The sequence below is a fragment of the Pangasianodon hypophthalmus genome, chromosome 20 (assembly GCF_027358585.1).
Source record: "Pangasianodon hypophthalmus isolate fPanHyp1 chromosome 20, fPanHyp1.pri, whole genome shotgun sequence".
In the NCBI taxonomy this organism is placed as follows: Eukaryota; Metazoa; Chordata; class Actinopteri; order Siluriformes; family Pangasiidae; genus Pangasianodon; species Pangasianodon hypophthalmus.
In genome coordinates this window covers 16,757,628-16,775,785 of record NC_069729.1, presented here as the reverse complement: position 1 = coordinate 16,775,785, position 18,158 = coordinate 16,757,628, and the positions used below count along the sequence as shown (strand labels likewise).

The 18,158-nt window shown below is 38.8% G+C and overlaps 1 protein-coding gene across 1 annotated transcript in view; it reads left to right on the top strand.

Annotated features, from left to right (window-relative positions):
• The window catches only part of arhgef3 (Rho guanine nucleotide exchange factor (GEF) 3), a 90,212-nt gene that overhangs the window by 13,713 nt on the left and 58,341 nt on the right, over window positions 1-18,158 (top strand). Inside the window, exon 3 of the mRNA XM_026932691.3 lies at window positions 7,383-7,449. Within this exon, the coding sequence (XP_026788492.1) occupies window positions 7,383-7,449 (67 nt within the window). The remainder of the gene's footprint in view (window positions 1-7,382; window positions 7,450-18,158) is intronic.

Sequence of the window (18,158 nt, the reverse complement as noted above, 5' to 3'; positions counted from 1 at the left end):
TTTGAATATATTTTAGTGATCAAACATGTATAGAGTAAATATCATTCTGTATCTCAAAAGTGTACATGTAATGAGTGTATCAGTCTGCCGTGTTCCAGTAATGAAGAAAACATCTGAAGTACGTTGCACAATTTATAAGAATATGTTATGAATTGCAGCGAAACTGAAATATAGGATTTTCCCTGAAAATACAGGACGTCTGGTCACCCTCTTTTCTTCCTGTGTGGCACATGACGCTTCCTGATAGGTACGCCGTCCAGGAATGTTTCTCACATAGCCTGTAATGAAAGTACAAGATTTATTAGCAGAGATTTCTTTTTTTTTTTTTTTTACTTCACTACTTGGAAACCCATGAGGCCTGTAAAAAAACAGAACAGAATGTACCAAAGTGAGGTGTTTCCAAAATTGTACAATTTAATTCTGCAGTGGGATTTTCTTCAGACTGCAGTTCAGTAACCACTAGGGGGATTCCTGATGTAAGGAAGAGTGAGGGGAAAAGATGTTTATTCCAGGAGGGAGAGCACATTGACAGACAAAAACAAGCCTTTGTTAATCCTGGTGCCTAAACAAGGATTTGTGCTACTCTCCCTTTTCAAACAAAACAGACAAAAATACTTTCAGTCATCACTGTTTTGCTCTCGTCATCTCTGCCAGCGATTTTTAGGACCCGTGTGTTGTTATGAATTCCTTTTGAAATACATTTTCACGTCTCCTTAGTGCACGGAGCAAACAAACTTCGGCTCGAGTGGGTGAAATCGTGCGTTAACCACCTACACTCGAGAGCTGATTACACAGCACCTCGGCCAAATCACACGATGGAATAAAAGCCCAAGCGCACAAAGGTAAGTGGGTATGACAGCACGCAGTGTGGCCTGTAAGTGCATATTAGTCTCTGGTGTTTACAGTGCAGGCTGTAGGTGGATCAGTCCATTTATGGTCATTTCCTGAGCTCAGGAGTCTCAGTGGGGTCCAGGACAGCACAGTTGTTTTCTTGAGTCGCTGCTCTCAATATCGACTCTATTGTTCTGCATGGAGGGAACCGTGGTGAAGCCACTTAACACTTCTTTGGATCCTAATTTGTTACATTTGAATTTTTTTTTGTTTCAAGGAGCTTGCTCAATGTTGTGATCTGATTACAGGGATGAACAGCTTTCTGGTGGTGTTTCAGTCCAGATCATCAGGCCTCAGCTTGTGATGATTCATGTTGACAAATTTTTAGGTTGTCCTAATATTATCTGATCGCTTAGTTATTTTCCATTTCTCACTTTTAAGGATTGCGCCAACAATTTTTTTTTTTAGTCTAAAGTCTATTCATCGCAGAGTATTTGCAATCACTATGAATAGACATTTCTACATATTTACATCTGCCTTGTCCTGGTCAGGGTCACAGTGGATCCAGGGACCTATCCTTAGACCACTGGAAGGAGGCAGGAGAATTCACCTTGGAAAGGATGCCAGTCTATTACAGAGGACCTGTTGAATTCTACCAATAAATATATGTTGTTTTTTTTTCAGAAATTATTCAGTCCAAGTCAGCAAAGTAGCTCAAAACCTTTTATATGGGACTACTGACAGGTTAGCGCCGGTAGTGATGCGGGACTACAGCACCCATCAGCCACTGCACACCCCATGTTCTCCGTCACACACCAAGTCACATGATCATGAACACCTGAACCACGTTTATGCACAGTGATCACTATTTAAGTCATGTTTGTACAGCACTCCTCGTCTAGCCTCTGTTGTATGTAGCGTCATTGTTTATTGTCTTATCCATGCCATTCCTCGCTTGTCTAGTTTGTGTTTTTGTTGCACCTTTTTTCAAGTGTTTCACAATTAATTAAAGGCTCTGCACTTGTATCCGTCTCCAAACCATCCATGACAACTATTTCTTCAGACGGAAGCATATATACTTATGCCTCATCTCTATCTAATCACACATGGACACCACAAAATTTTTGGGAAAGCATTAGTAATTGGAACTACTTTTTATTGTATTGTTTCATGGAATGTTGAATCAAACTACATAAGAACAGCTTTGGTAAGACTTTTCGTAAGACCTGCTCTAACACTGGCGTGAAAAGTTGAGCAGATTTTAATTTTATCCCAATGAGCAGTGAAAGAGTGTGTTGTTAGAGGAAACTAATCAACGATGGGATGGTGTGATGCAGCCTGATGCAAAGCGGTGTCACTTCCATGTTACTACCTTGAAATTGATTATTTTCCTTTTTACCACTGCGAGTTTGAATTCTCAAATCTGATTGGTCAGAAGGTGTACATTATTTTTGTGCAACAGCACGGTTCGGACGGTAGTTCCAAACTTTGTTAGAGCTTTACCTAAGTGTTACAAAGCACTAACACTGGAGACTCCTTCGAAAAAATGCTAAATAAATGCACAGAAAACTTCACCATATCAGCAATTAGACACCTTCAAAACGATAATATAGTGACGATAATGTAAACAGAAAGAGCACAATGATATAATCCTGTTATATGTCTTGCAGCTGGATCTGCTGTCAGAGCTGCTGTTATAGAAAATGAATCAATACCTTCTGATTAATCTTTCGAACTGGCCTTAGACTTCTGTTGTAAGTGAATTTCGAGTTCTGTTCTTCTCTCAGTTCAGGGAAATGTGTTGAAGTCATTGTCCATCGTTCTATGAAGCTGAACAGAGGGGGAACATGAACAGTGCTGTATTTATGGCAACCATTTATCGATTCGTCTGCATCAGCGTATTGATAACTTTACACCGACTGAGAAAGGAGCTACAGGGAATGAAAATGTTGTGTGTGTGTGTGTGTGTGTGCGTGTGTGTGTGTGTGTGTGTACCCCCAGACTGGCTATCTGAGGATGCCTTTTTATCAAGCATCACCATCCTCTCTGGTCCCTGGTCAGTGTATAGTTATCAAGCCAGCGTTCCAGATCGTGACCTTTAAAGGTTGCGGGAAAGAGGATTGTGCAGATAAAGCGGGAAGAGCCAGCTTCATCATCAGACACTGGGGGAAGACGAGGTGTCTCAGAGATAACAGATTAGTGCAAATCGCACTGCGAAAATTGGCAAATGCGAGAGCCTGTAAATGACTATGCAGTGAATAACACCTCGGGTTTAATTACTGATCTCTGTTTGAGTAATTGCAGGGCAGTAAACCAGGATTTCACAACTGCAGCACTGCTCTAACACAAGCAAGCAGATTATAAGAGAAACGTATGACGAAATGCTAATCTGTAGAATGTTAGCTCTGCTAGCAACTTTTTAACATTATGGTTCTAGAAATCTTTGGTTCTGAGAATGTTTGTGAACAACTTTGCTGCAACAGTTTTCCATGTATAGGAACATTAACACTATTAATGTTAATTTTTGTCTAACTGAGAACAAACTTTTTGTTAAGCCAACGTTTGTTGCAGCGGGGGCTTTTAGCACATTACATTTTTAACCTAACCTTCTTGTCAAATACTTTGCTAATCATCCTGACAATGTTCTCTGTTAGCCACAATGGTACTCCTGACACTGAGACTAAAAACCCTCAGTACTGATTTATTTTATGAATTCGAGGGGCCGATCAAACATGATAATAGCTATATGAACTGAATAATAAATATATTGGTGGCTTGTGATTGGCACTAACTAAATTTAAAAATCCTGGATCCCATGGAACCACAAGCGTCGATGCTTTATACTCAATTCTTCCATATTTTAAAGCTGAGCCGAAAACCTTCCTCAATATTTTCATCGATGTTCAGATGTACTCAAACTCCCCATGAGGGCTACTTCCCACTTTTTCAAAAACTTGACACATTATTGTTGTCCTATTTAATTCTTTTTCTCCCCCTCTTTTTGGCCTCAAACTGAAAGCACGGTGGAAAATGGTCAGTGGATTTGATTTCATATTAGTGGACTCAAAACATTCTTCATTAACCTTGACAGAAAGCAAGGCCTCAACAATACTGCATGTATTTAAAGCAGAGAAATCAGTCGAGACGAGGGCACCGGGCAGGATGTTACTGATGTGAGAGGACTAAGAGAGAGTTCTGTCAATCTTTACAGATTCATATGTCATATTGGCTCATCTGTTGTTTTTATTAGGAGAAATGAAGATAGCTCTTTTGGTGTATTATTGCATGATAACTTTTTTCTATGCATAAAGGTTGGTTTAATTTTTGGTAATTTCCATCTCACCCCTCACCTATGGGATTGTATTTCCATCTCACCCCTCACCCCTCACCTGTGGGATGGTATTTCCATCTCACCCCTCATCCTACTGCTCTAGTTAGATTTTATTTTTATCCTCAACTGTCATCATGTAAAGCTTCTGTTAGTTCTGTTAGTCTTTTAGTATAAATGTAAGGTTTATGTTTATGTAAGGTATGTTTTCACCTTAAAGTGACCCCGAGAAAGGTACTCTAGGAATCAAAAGTATTATTATTAATATTATTTAACAGTAAAAAAGTGATAGTTGAGTAGTAATGATAATAATATCAGGACTGCAGCAATGCAAAATGTCTTTTTTTTTTTTTTTTCCCCCAAGAGAATGTTTAACCCATAGCATCTTTTCCGTTTGATGTAACAGGAGAAAAGAGTCGGATGAAGTTAGTTGGTTTGTCACACAAAGGGCTGGGATAAACAGCTTAAGATCTACAGAAGAACTCCATCAGGAAGGGGGATAATGCGCCGTGGCTCAGTGGGGGGGCTTCCTCAAACGCTGATAAACAGGCCGACTGATTCTCCTCAGGCGGAATGTGAACTTAAACAAAAGCTCCTGCTGGGATTAGCAAGCCGAAGTGATTGTGTTTTGGAAGGCTGAGGTCTCTGAGCTTACTGCACTGTTTGTGTGTGTGTGTGTGTGTGTGTGTGTGTGTGTGTGTGTGTGTGTGTGGGTGAAAACAGAGTGTGACCAAATATGAATCCACTCGGACTGGTAAAAAGGATAAAATAAGAGTGTTAGAAGGAGTTGTGTAATTAAAATGATGCCATAACGTGTCAACGAAGAGTCATTAATGTAGCGTTGATGGCTTTTCTCTTTTATATTATTAAATTTTTGACGCCATTGTTCTTCAAAACAGCAATTTTAAAAGCAATTAAATACACTATTAACCCGAGTGCTGTGAACAACACAATGAATAAGCCTAACTGCAGTTGTATGAAAGTTTCATTTGCTCATTTATTAACATTTTTTTTTCTATTTACTAGTCAGATGCTTGAAAGTGATGTCAGGATGGTTGTATATTTTTCCATGTCTCTTTTGGAAGATTCCATCTCTCTCAGGCATTCCTCAAACGTGTTGTGTATTTGCAAAGCCGTGGGGAGTGGAGTTGGCCGTGAGTGACACACTCTGTCATCACCTAAAACGTTAGTCAAGGTCTGGAATAGTTAGACGATATTATTCACAGTAGTAAATACGCTGTCTGGATTGTGTCGATTGACGGATATATGAATACTTTAATCGATCTCGCTGCTACAGTAAGAGCCAAAAGCCTGACTGCACTACTAAGAAATGGAATCAATTCACTGGATATTGGAAATGAACGCATTTTGTTTTACCTAATATCTTTCTTAAACAAAATTCCATCACTTTAGATTAGCCCAAAGTACCGAGGAAACGTCGGGTTTGGGTGTTGGGTGTTAAGAGATGTCATTTAGCACTGTGTAAAAACTATTTTCCGGAGAGTTCGCTGTATTATTACCCAGAGTGCACTGTAAATCCAGTGTACAACAGGGATAAATAGTGTGTAACACTTTTGTATATTTGAAAACACTGCTAAACACTGCTAAACAGCGCTTAATTTAGTTGACATCGCACTGTTCTGCTCTTTTAAATCAAAGTATTGTGAATGGTATCAATATGAATCTGAAAATTCATATTGATACCAGTTTACTGTATGAATGTTTGTAGGCTGTGATGTCCTTTTCCCTTACAAGGATAAGAAACAGTCTTTTATCCCCACCATGTGAGGAATTAGTGTGTGTTATGTAAGGAATAAAGCACTTTGGGACATGCTGTTATAGGAAAGCAACCAACTATGAGGTAGAGATGTGGGCGAAGTTACTGCCCCGAAGGTAGTTATTTTACAATAACATCATGTTCCAATGTGTTTTATTCCTATTTTACTACAGCACTTTGCCAACACTTACAATTTTTATTAATTAAAAAATGTACATTTTACTTTTTATCCATTTGTAGTTATAGTTTGCTAGATTTTAATGTTAGTTCCTTATCACTTATGTTATAGCACCTATAAAAGGTCATTCTCCACCAGACTCTGTCTTTTTTTTTCTCTCTCTCTTGTGGTTGTTAAAAAGAAATGAAAGCGCAAACTCCTCTGTCCTGAAGACTTTCTCATGTATGAAAACCTACAGGAAAAGCTTTACTTCTGGCTGTTACAAAGCGCTGGCACTGGAGACTCCTTCCATCCATGTTAAATAAATATCTCCCTATAGAAAACTTCACCATATAAACAATTAGTCACTTTTCTTTGTTAAATAACATTGTTTTCTTAAGTCTATTTATTACAAGCCATACAAGTCCCTGTGAATGAGCTGTTACTATGGAAACAATAACATTATTAGAATGAGCACATTAATTAATTGATTTTCTTTTTCACATCTGCTGTTTATAGAAAATTAATCAACACCTTCTGACCCATCAGAATCAAGCATTCAGCAGCGCTGTGGTATAATAGATATCATCGTGTCAGCATGGATGGTCTTAGATGGTCATAATTATCAATCAAACCAGTGACGAAGCAAAAAAATTTTTTTTGTCGCCTTATATATTACATATAAATTCCACTCCATACAAGCTGAGGGAAAATTCTGAGTATTTCTGCACTGATAGCTCGGAAGAATGCAGTCATAACTGCACACCTCCTCCAGTTTAATCATAGCAAAAGATAAACTCTCGTCTTTGGTCATATGACTGAAGAATGATGGAACTTAGTTTGTCTATATTAATGTCTTTTATTTCGGGAAATGTTATTGAGTCAAACCCACGCTGATGTTCTGAGCCAAGCCAAGCCAAGCCACACTGAGCCAAGTTCATCCCCTATAACATCAAAGTCTGCACCAAGCTCTTCTCGAACCCATCTTTAATTTCTGCAGACTTGAAGCTTTTGTGTGTGTAAACACATGGATCATTCCTGTGGGCTTTTGATGTAGCCCACGTGCCCTTCAACCTCACAGACAGTAGAACCTCCTCTCTGTCCATTAGCATCAAAGGTGCATGCTAATAGCAGTAGTGTTTTTGGCTTCCTGAGGTTCAAGTGCTTCTTAAAGCAGAATGACTGAGGATTTCAGTCATCGACTTTGGTTTGTGATCTTAAACACTGAAGCAAATGTGACCAAAAGCATGTTTTGACATGACTTCCTGTTTTGTCTGTACCTTTTGCAGGCCGATGCTGCAAAGAAAGAGCTCCTTCTCTCTCTTCTCATCGACGGAGAGGTGGATATTCACAGGGGTGAGTTCTGTGTGCTTGTAGAAATCAAAGTGAAGGCCAACAGCAATCATTTTCACAGTACTCTTCAATTTGAGTCTAAAATCTCAGTGCTTTACATATAATTTAGCTTCAAATCTCTGAACATTACTGAAAATCATGATCCTGAGCTCAGGGTACTGTCTGTAGAGTTTCGGATGTTCACTTTGTGTCTGTATGGGTTTCCTCCAGCCTCCACAAAACATGCTGTAGGTGGATTAGCTATGCTAAATTGCCCCAGGTGTGAGGAAGTGTGTGAAGGTACCCAGTGGTACCCAGTGTTCCGGATCCAGATCTCCACAGCGCGCCTGACCAGGATAAAGCCGTTACTGAAGATGAATGGATAGATGTAAAGATGAAAACCAGGCCAGGTTAATATATAAAAAATATGTTTAAAGGTGCATTAGATAATGTTTGGCCTCTAGTGGTAACAGCAAAAACTTTTTTCAAGTCCTTGACACCACCTTCCATCCATGCCCCTGTATCCCCAAAATCCCTGGTAGCCTGAGGAGTTCTTCCATACCAGGCCAGCTAGCTAACTTTCCGTCATCTTATTCTACTCAGTCAGCTAAAACAAAGTTCACTAAAAGGAAAAACACTGATACTCCACATCACTTACTGATTTGTGAAACCAAAATGATTCAGAACGGCTAAAGAGAGCAAGTTTGCAACTTATTATTGATCCAGGTGCATAAAATTGGCTGGAAACTTCCAATGCACAGTTCTGATACAAAACCTATATTTTTAATGTACCTTGATCAGTACACCAGTGGTCTCTTGGGACTTCACCTGGTCCAGACCCAAAACAACCTCCCCAGTTTTCCCCCCAAAATATGTAGCTGTTTTCCAAACAGGCTAAGCAATTTACAAGCAAGTTATAAGACAGTTAGCTATGAACATGTGAAATGCTGACACATCATGTAGCTTGAGCCACTGTATGGTTCTCAGCCCATTTTTGCTGACACTGATTTAGTCGTGAGGCAGAAGTTCTAACGGCATCAAGTATTTTCATTAAAATCTCAGTGTGAGCTCTGCTACAATGCTCGTCTAAACACCACCAGTAGGATGACACCAAACTAGAAACATGAAATGAAATGTTTATTTGAGCAAGCGATCATTTAAAACACTCACATTAACTAAAATAATTGTACCAGCTTTTATGTCTGGCTCCTCATCCAGTAAGATGCTAATACACAGAAAACATATCCTTATTACCTCATGGTTACTTTGAAGAATGGGCATTCCATGTTGTCCTCTAGCTCCAAACTTTTCTTATTCACCGTTTAAAACATGTTTTCTCTAAGCATAACTTTGCTTCTATTATACCAAGGGCTTGTTCCTGTTTAAGCCTGGATCACGCTGATCGATGATGTAAGTAGAATCGTAGTAAACGTCTTTAATCGCCGGTTTATTGTTAGAGGATCTTCATGATTTAATCTGACATGAAGAAGACACGTTATCTTGCAGTCGGTTAAGAATTATAGATTTTATTAGGCTCTCTCGTATAGTTTGATAAGTAATAATCTAATTCTGAAATGGCACAGTGTAAAACATTAACCTTTACCGATTTGTTGCTGCAGTCATTGATTCAAACAGTTTACCGGTTTATAACATTAACTCACTTGTCCAGGAGGTAAGTTGGCATCCGACTTCATCCCCCTTGTGCTTTCTCTATCTTGGAAACAAGAACAAGCTTCTAGATTTACTTGTTTCTTTTGCTGTCGTTCGTTACTTGTAGCAGATCCACGCTGACCATTACACACTTGGTTTTTTTTTGTGTTTCTGAGCAGAGAAGATGAGGATGAAGATGTCTGTAACATGACTGACAGGAGGAAGTAAACATGCATCTTTGGACAGCTTCTTTGTATAGTTAACAACATGGTTGTAATTGGTGTTGACACAAGTCTTTAATCCTACAATAGGTCACTAAGAGGAAAAAAATTAGTTTCCTGTTGCACTGTGTTATGTAAAGTATTGAGCAGTACATGCTCTCTCTTTTTCCTGCTATTCCTGCTATTTCAGGAAAATGAGTGGTGTGAATCACACGCTATTTACTACCCAGGCTTTTGAGAGTAAAAGACAGTGGTCACTTTGTTAGTCGTTGTTGTGGATGTAAGAGTAACATGAAGTCTTCATCTGCTTGCTGTTTCCCACTAAAACATCTCATGCTGGGTTTTCGGACACTGCGTGACACACAGATACCTATAGGAAAGGACGTACATCATGTAGAAAAAAACATTAGGCTTTTTTTTCCCCTCAGCACAGTTTAGTATTAGACTTCTTTTCATTAGCAAAAACAAGCTTCAGCCTAATGTTTGAAGGTGGAATTGGAATCTTAGAAGTGATTGAGATGATAATACAATTCAATTCTGAGCAGGGGTTACTGCCTGCGCCGTGTTTCACATGTTCTCAACGTGTCTGTGTAGGTTTCCGCTGAGTTCTTTGTTTTTTTTCCCACCTCCCAAAAACATCCTGGTAGGTGGATTGCCTCTGCTAGGTTGCCCTAGGTGTATTTCCACCTCACACCCTGTGTTTTTAGGATAAGCTCCAGATCCAGCGTGACCCTGATCAGGATAAAATGGTTGCTGATGAAGAATTAATGAATCACTGGGGTACATCCGTGTAGTTTTGGTACATCAGAGCTCCACGTTTGGGGTTCAGTCTCAGGTTCCTGATTGTGCTCAGTATCACAAGTTCTCCCTGTGTCCATGTAGCTTTCCTTAGGAATATTGGGGTCGCTCCAACCTTCTTCCACCCAAAAACATGCCAGTTTGCACATGCCAGTTTTGCAAGCACTGCACCTTGTTTGGTCCAGTGTAAAAGTTGTTTCTGAATCCAAGAACTGATCTTCAGTTGATTTGAAAAGAGCAGTCAGGGATTTGTTTTAATTAAATGTATAGATGACAGTGATTGATTCATCTTGGCCTGTTGCTTAGCAGGGAAAATGATTTGATCTGCAAAGGACATGGAAGTATTTTTTAACACACATAAAGCATTTAAACACAAGTAGTGGGTTGTGATAGACTGGTATCCCATCCTGCTTTGCTCTCAGTGTTCCTGGGATAGACTCTGGATGCACTGAACCACTGGATAAAGTGGTTACTGATGAATGAATTTTTAAACTTGTGGATTATTCTGATATTTTTGGTACAAATAGCATTACTGGTCTAGTCCAGGACAAGTACGTGATGCTTGAGGCACAATCCTAAATTGTCAGCTATATGTATCCTATAAGTTTTACATTAGTCTTGTAGTTTTATGGCAGAACTAAAGAAGCAATTGCAGACATCAGACATGTCTTGGCAGTTTCCTTAAATATTCATCCTCCCTGTTTGAGACTGTCAGAGTTGCCATGCCAATAAACTCTGTGTGGTATTGAGTACAGAAGGCTATTTTGAAAAGCAGTCCCGCCTTCAACTTAGATCAAGACCGCACTGTCATTTGGAAACTCATTAGTTTTCAATCCTTTTTGTATCTCAGAAGATAATGGCAATGCTGTGCTGGCCACTTTCTCCAAATCAGATCGACAGTGGAGCGACGTGGGCCTGCGCCTGCGGATTTGATTGATTTGCTGTGCTGCTGGTGCCAGGTTATGACTTAGTATCTGAAAGAGCAAAGATAGATTTAAAGGTAGATTTAAAGTGGTTCCGTAGTTCAAAATCAGATTAGGTCATTTGCCTTATGTAAGGACAGCGATTACTAAAAGTGTAAAGAATGCCTGTGCAGTAAGAGGTTTTTCTAAGATAAGCGAGAAGGAAACGAGAGCTCTGGCTTCCAATACATCAAAATAACCACAAGACTTAACATTAATGTGCAGAAGTGTTTATTCTAGGAAAGCCCAAGAAAGATACTTTTCTAGATTTACAAGATAAAAAGGCTATCTAGGGAGAAAGCACAATTTAAACCTCTTTCTTGGCTTCGGTGTTAATGTTGTTGCAGTTTTATCATTTGTTATCTCTCTTCTTGTCATACACAAGGCCTTGCATATATTGATTTTGTGGAACTGAATATGGCATTACTGTCGAGTTATGATAACTTTGGGTTGTTCTTAAGGATTATGCAATCTCAGGAATGTTTATTTATTTATTTTTTATTTATTTGCAGTTGATGTGAATATTTTCTAAATCATATTTATGTACCACGTAAAGAAGTAAACTAAGTGCGTTTTCACATTTGAACTTTTCTGCCAGACTTGAGGCCGTTCGCGTGAGAGTTCTGTCCGAGTGTGAAAACGTGGTTTTGAACCCAGAAACCATTCTCTAGTCCACTGGTTCTCAAAACAGTCCTCAAAGCCCTCCAGACTGTCCACTATTTCTCTACTCAGTTAGTTGTCAGTTGGGATAGAACAAAGGTGTGGACAGTCTGTCTTGAAGAAAGGTTTGAATGCCAGTGGTCTGGGTTTCGGTTCTGCTGAACACTGGTGGAGAACAAGTCAAGTCAAGTGGGTTTATTGTCATTTCAACCATAAACAGCTAGTTAGTACACAGTGAAATGAAACAACGTTCCTCCAGGACCATAGTGCTACATAAAACAAAACACAGAACTACAGTAGACATTACATATATTTACATAAATATATGTCCTCACTCCAAATGGCAGTGTTTTGAACAGTTTCGAAATGAAAAAGCACTGCAATGATGTGCTGAACAAACATAATGTCATTTGGTGATACACAGTAAGCAAAGCATTCATACACAAGTAACTAAGTGAACAACTTTGACTGAAAGGCTTCACCTGGACTGATGTACCTTTATAGCACGTAATAGAGGTGCCATATAAAACTGGGCTAGAGATCTGAGCTTTGGAAGTACTTCGGGCTCAGAATGGATCCAAAGCAGACTCAAATATTCGGGCCAAGTTTGAAAACTTTAACCTTAAATCATTTTCTAACTACAACCACGTTAGAGATTGCTTGGAACCGGACCGAGACCTCCTCGCTTAGACAGTCTTCAATAGCTGTGCCCAGCTCGAACGGACTGGAAGGAGGAAAACACACCAGTGTTAGAAACAGTCTAAACACTGCATATGTGAAAGCGTTCTTAGATTTATAAAGAAATAAGTTTGGAAAATAAATGTGCCTTTCTATACTATAGTTAGCCATATAAGTTGCATCTCACTGACCATTTAAATTGCAGTGTTCAGTATATACAGATATATTATGTTTAAGGAGGTGTTGTAGTGAGAGTTGATGGAAATGCAAGACATGCAGTTATAAAATGTCATAATTGCTTACACTCCTAGGACCAGTAAGCAGATTTTGATTTATTTTATTATTTCTTTTTTTTAAATTGTGAGGTACACTAACATTGTAGCCACTGAAATCATTAAGAACATGAAAGAATGGTTTACTACTATAACTTCCAATTATGGATATAAATCAGCCCTAAGGGATATAAATAGTTATCCTTTACGTTGATCTACAGTACAGGAGGACTTGGTATCCACCCGTCCGACTACCCCCCAGCCCCACACCCACACCCAACCTCACACCCAACCTCACACCCAGTCCCACACCCCACTATTAATCCTGCTTAACACCCTGACTTCAGATCAGCGTTTAATGTTGTCATGTTTCAAACCCGGCTGCACTTCACTCCCTCTACAAATCGCTCTGACGTTCACTGGCGTGCTTCATTGCCTCCACAGACGCACAGTCTGCTGGCTATAGCTGCCAACATAAACACGCCCGGGGCCTGGCACCTCACACTCTGAACACCAGTGGAATCCTGAGTGAACAAACAGAACCTGAATGTAGCAGTAGGGGCTCTTCAGCTGCTGCCAAATGGAGAATCGTAACATGCAGGGGAAGCCTCTGTGTCCTCCACTGGGTTTATCCAGTCGATTGTGAAATTAAACACAACCTCCAACCTCCATTAATCAAGTTAGTTTCACATTATGTAACATTTCAGCCATCTATTATAAATGTTACATTCATATGTGGGATCTCCACTCGTACAGTTGTGTTGGATTTCTCTGAAGTTAACAGAAGTTAAGAGCTAACTAAAGTAATTTTCACTGTGTCCTATGACATTCTTAAACTTTCTTTAACTCTAGGGCTATTTTTCAGTTGTCTCGCTGGGGTACCCTAAATGTGTGACATGTTAGATAGATAGAAAATTTTACTACCTTCTACCTGAAATGTAGCAGCCTTAAAGAAGATATAGCTCCGCCCCCTTCTGTGGTGTTTTCTTGGTTAACTTTTCTGGAGAGTTTCTTCCTAGTGAAATTAAAATAGAAATTTTAATCCAAACATAATCCAAAGACTCATTTTTAAGTATGAATATTGAATTAGATGAGGTCTCATGTATGTGTGTGTGTGTGTATGTATGTATGTATGCATGTATGTAAGATGAATTGATATGTGTTGTCTTAAAAAAAAAAAAAAAAAAAAAAAAAAAAAAAACTATTCCCTTGTAGCCTTAATCTTGCCTTAATCCAAACAGCACACCTATAAGACACTAAGAACCCGTAACCAACCCTTGCAGAATCCTTGTAATTATCTGTTACACTAGTAGACAAACTGGCCAACACAAGGTTAACATTCTTTTCCTTGTGAGATTGATTTTACTCTGGGAATTTCCCAGAATTATTTAATGACATTTGTGAGGGGGAAAAACCTAGTATGTTAAATAACATTAAAAGAATGTATAAAAGGTTGAACTTGCCAGCTGCGAACATTTCTTATAGGTTGCAGGTGGCATTTGTTTGGCATGGGAGATGCAAATGCTGATTACATTTCACAGAAAATGGAAAATTTGTATTTGTGAAACCAAATCAAATTCAACTAACCAACCAACTGAAATGATTAATTCCACTCTAGTTCTTACTACGCAGCTTGGACCATGAGGTCAGCGAGTCCTCAGGCATATTTATATAAGGCCATATTTCAAAGAATTTTATACTGGAGGTCAGTAATGGCACTTGGTCTCAGTGTATCATCGCAGTAACCTGTAGGAACATGTACAAAGTATTTCTGTAGAAGTCAACAAAGCTGATACGAGTCTCCTGGCAGATCTCAGTCCTCCCTTAAGCATATTTGCCCTGTTTACATTTTTTGACGATGTTCTTAATGACATTTGAGAAATGTCAGCTGGAAATGTAGCATTTCAAAGGGACAGCATCAAAAGCTATCAGTGCATTTCATTGCTCCTATTAGCATAAGTATTTAAAGCACTGTGCTCTGTTTATGCCTAAAATAACACCTTATCATCAGAATGGCTATCATAACTAACACAGTAACTATGGAAACTTGTTTCCGCCACAGATCAGAAAATATTACACAGATCTATCTTACAGTTTTCATATCTACAGCAGTTCCTACCAGGCAAGAGCCATACCTGTTTCCGGTGATCTTCGTGTTCAATCAGCTATTAGTCGTGGCTGCTATTTGGCAGATATGACAGTCTGCAGCCACACTGGCGCTGGCTATTTACAATCTGCTGTGCATTTCGGAAAAGTGATTTACTGGCCGCAAGATGTTCTACAAGACCATTTCTTTAATTATAAGACTTCCTCTCACATTTGAAGCATTGAGCTTGGTGCCAGATGCTGAACGAGGATTTGACTGGGTTTCATTCTGGCCCATGAAATTAAAATCAGTGTTTTAAAGCTTTTTGTATGAGTCAGTTGGTGCTGTAGACAAAAATAAGACAGTATATACTGCATAATCGAAAAATGACAAAAATGTGGATCTTCCCAATATTGATATTTTACAGTTTATAATTTCTGTGATAAGATGAAATTATTATTTCTGATGATTTAGCCTTTACTCTTTTCCTTTAAACAAGCCACGGCCTGGTACCAATCCAAGGCGTGTTGCCTGGAAGTCTATTCTCCAGGATAAAGAACATGATAAATTGGCAGTGAATAATCCTACACGATTGAAAACAAATCATATTTAAAGCTTGTATTCGTTGGGAGGTGCGGTGTATCACGAAGACTATTGCCTGTGAAAATCCATCAACCCCTTCGACACACTCCCTGTCTGACTTCCTTTATCAAATGTAATGCTTCAACGTTCAGAATCAAATCACGGCCCTCAAGCTGTTTCATGGGTGCTTTAAGGAAATGCAAGTAGGTCGTTCACTTCATTTCCTGCCCTCAAGTTTCATAATAACAGTTAGAACATCACATATTAGAACCCCAGGATGATGATGATGGGCTATTACTTGCTGACAGCATTTTTGTGATAGAAAACTATGACGTCTAAATGTCAGTGTCAGGGTTTCACTCCCGTATTTCAAACTCCCATCCAATCCTACTAGTGTATTTGTGAAATTCCACCACTAGCACACTGGTTTAGCTAATCACTGTTGGATTAATTTGAATCAGATGTGCTGCTGGTGGAATTTTACAAATAATTTTAAAAAGCCTGGCTGTCCTATGGTGAGGTTTGGGGAGAAAACTGTTCTTGGGAAATATCAATCACATTTTGGAGTCATGCAAAAAAAATGTGGTTATGTTGGCCCTAATAATGTTAAGTTACACTTCTTCCAATGTTAAATAGTGAAATGCATATGATATATAAAGAATAGAACATGACAATGCGGCCCAAAGCAAAGTGGAGTTACCGTTAACACTCCAAAAGTTGATTATTTTTCTAATAACACCAGGTTGCTAACAATTTTTTATTAATTAAAGAACAACACGTCATACCTTTTGTCCATTTATAGCTGCATCTAATGTTGTGTTAACGAGAAAGCGCAAAGCCCTCCATCCTGAAGACCTTCTCAGAAAACATAGTTACAGCTTTAACTCTGCTGTTACAAAATGCTGACACTGGAGACTCCTTCCATAAAATGATAAATAAACAGCTCTTCATAGAAAACACCACATCAATAATTACACACTTGTTTTAATTCGTTTGTGGTGTAATCAGTTTTAACCCATGCCTGCTTACTCTCTGAAGGTAAGCTTAGAGTTTTATACCCTTTATATACATTCTTAGCATAATAAAAGACCCTAACTGGGTCTTTCATTTCCTTAAAATATTTGAATACAGTTTTTAAGGCAACGTGGGATAGTTTTGCCAATACCAGTTTATTAAAGATGCAATTCTCCAGTTTCTCCAGTTAATTATCAGAGAGTGTTTCAAGTAGAAGCTGTTTATACAGCTAAGAACTCCTAACTATCAAGAGAATCAACACAAAACCCTTTTTGAAGAGCGCAGGTGTGACATAAGACATATTTTTACAGAAAAGTAAGTGGAGGCTCCTTCTGGTGAATTAATACGGCTCCTGCAAACCACCATTCCTGATAACAGTAGTTTGACGAGAACAAAGAAAAGAAAAACAAACATGCCGTGGCATTGCGTGGAAGAAAATTGTTAGACCAAGAGAACGAGTTAACATGAGAGAGGCGTTCACACACTGGAGAATGCTGAAGTTTAAAGTGAGGTTTCAAACGGACCTTGTTTGACTGGTAAGTTTATGTTAAAGTGTCCATGTCAATAAAATGAGAGTGCATGGCTAAAAACTAAAATGACATTCTTTAAAACATTCCAGAAGCGTACTTTGCCAACGTTTTATGAGGTAAGAATGCATTTAAATATGTTTGTAAGGCCTTGAGAAAACAGGGTCGAGTCGAGTCGAGTATGTGACTGTGTTTACTTTTAAAATTCTATACATTCTATACATCTATACATTTGTTCATATACAATGCATTTAAATATGTTTGTAAGGCCTTGAGAAAACAGGGTCGAGTCGAGTCGAGTATGTGACTGTGTTTACTTTTAAAATTCTATACATAATCCAGTTTCTTAGCTTCTACCCAACCCTGCTTTTGAGGAGTAGCTACATGCAAATTCTCACCCTGTCTCTTACCCTGGTGAGTTTTTTTTTTTTTTTTTTTTTTAAATCTCGGTTCCTTTTCTGAGCTGTCCTCAGTCAGGAACTGCTAATCAACATTTCTGTCCCCCGTCAATAAGCAAAACACAGTTCTTCTTTGTCTTAGCATGATATAAACCAAAACACCATCGACTTGATGCTGGTTTACGTTGGTGACTTGACCTCGATCATATCAGATAGATCTTGGGGGAAAAAAGTTCTTTCACTGATGCTTACTTGAACATTTGTTTGGATTTGCAAGAAGGGATAAATGAAAGATCTGCTAAATATTTTGGTGAAAGTGTTCCAAACTGGTTTATACAGTAATAAAGCTGGTTTACTCTGTGATTTAAATTTCTTAAAGCTTTCCAGATCAGACTAAATATTCGGATAGTTAAGGTATATGAAGAAAACATTTATAAATTCTTAGAATATCTGACACCGAATTTTCAAATTGTTTAGTCACATGTTCAATATCTAAAACTTGGCATCAACCCAGGACCTCTTATTCGTGTCTACAGTTGGCCAATCAGTGGTAAGATTAGTTCGATCTGGGTCAGACGGCCTGTGAACTTTGTAAGCTTTGGTTTCCTTTCTCCTGATCAGAACAATTCTTGGCAGGAGTCTCTCTCATATGAGAGCTGTAACAGGCAGTCCCAGGACCTGCTTTTCCATCTGATCCTTCTTGAACCTCGGCCGTCCAATCCTCCTGTCTGGCTTTCCATCAAAGGCAAGAGCACTTTGTCATCCGTCTTGTGAATTAGCAGCTAAGTTGCTGCGACTGGTATGGAATTAGTGCTATCTTTAACAAAGGCCTGCGCTGGAGATAAGGCCAGTCGAGACCTCTGAACATTAGAAACACCATAATAA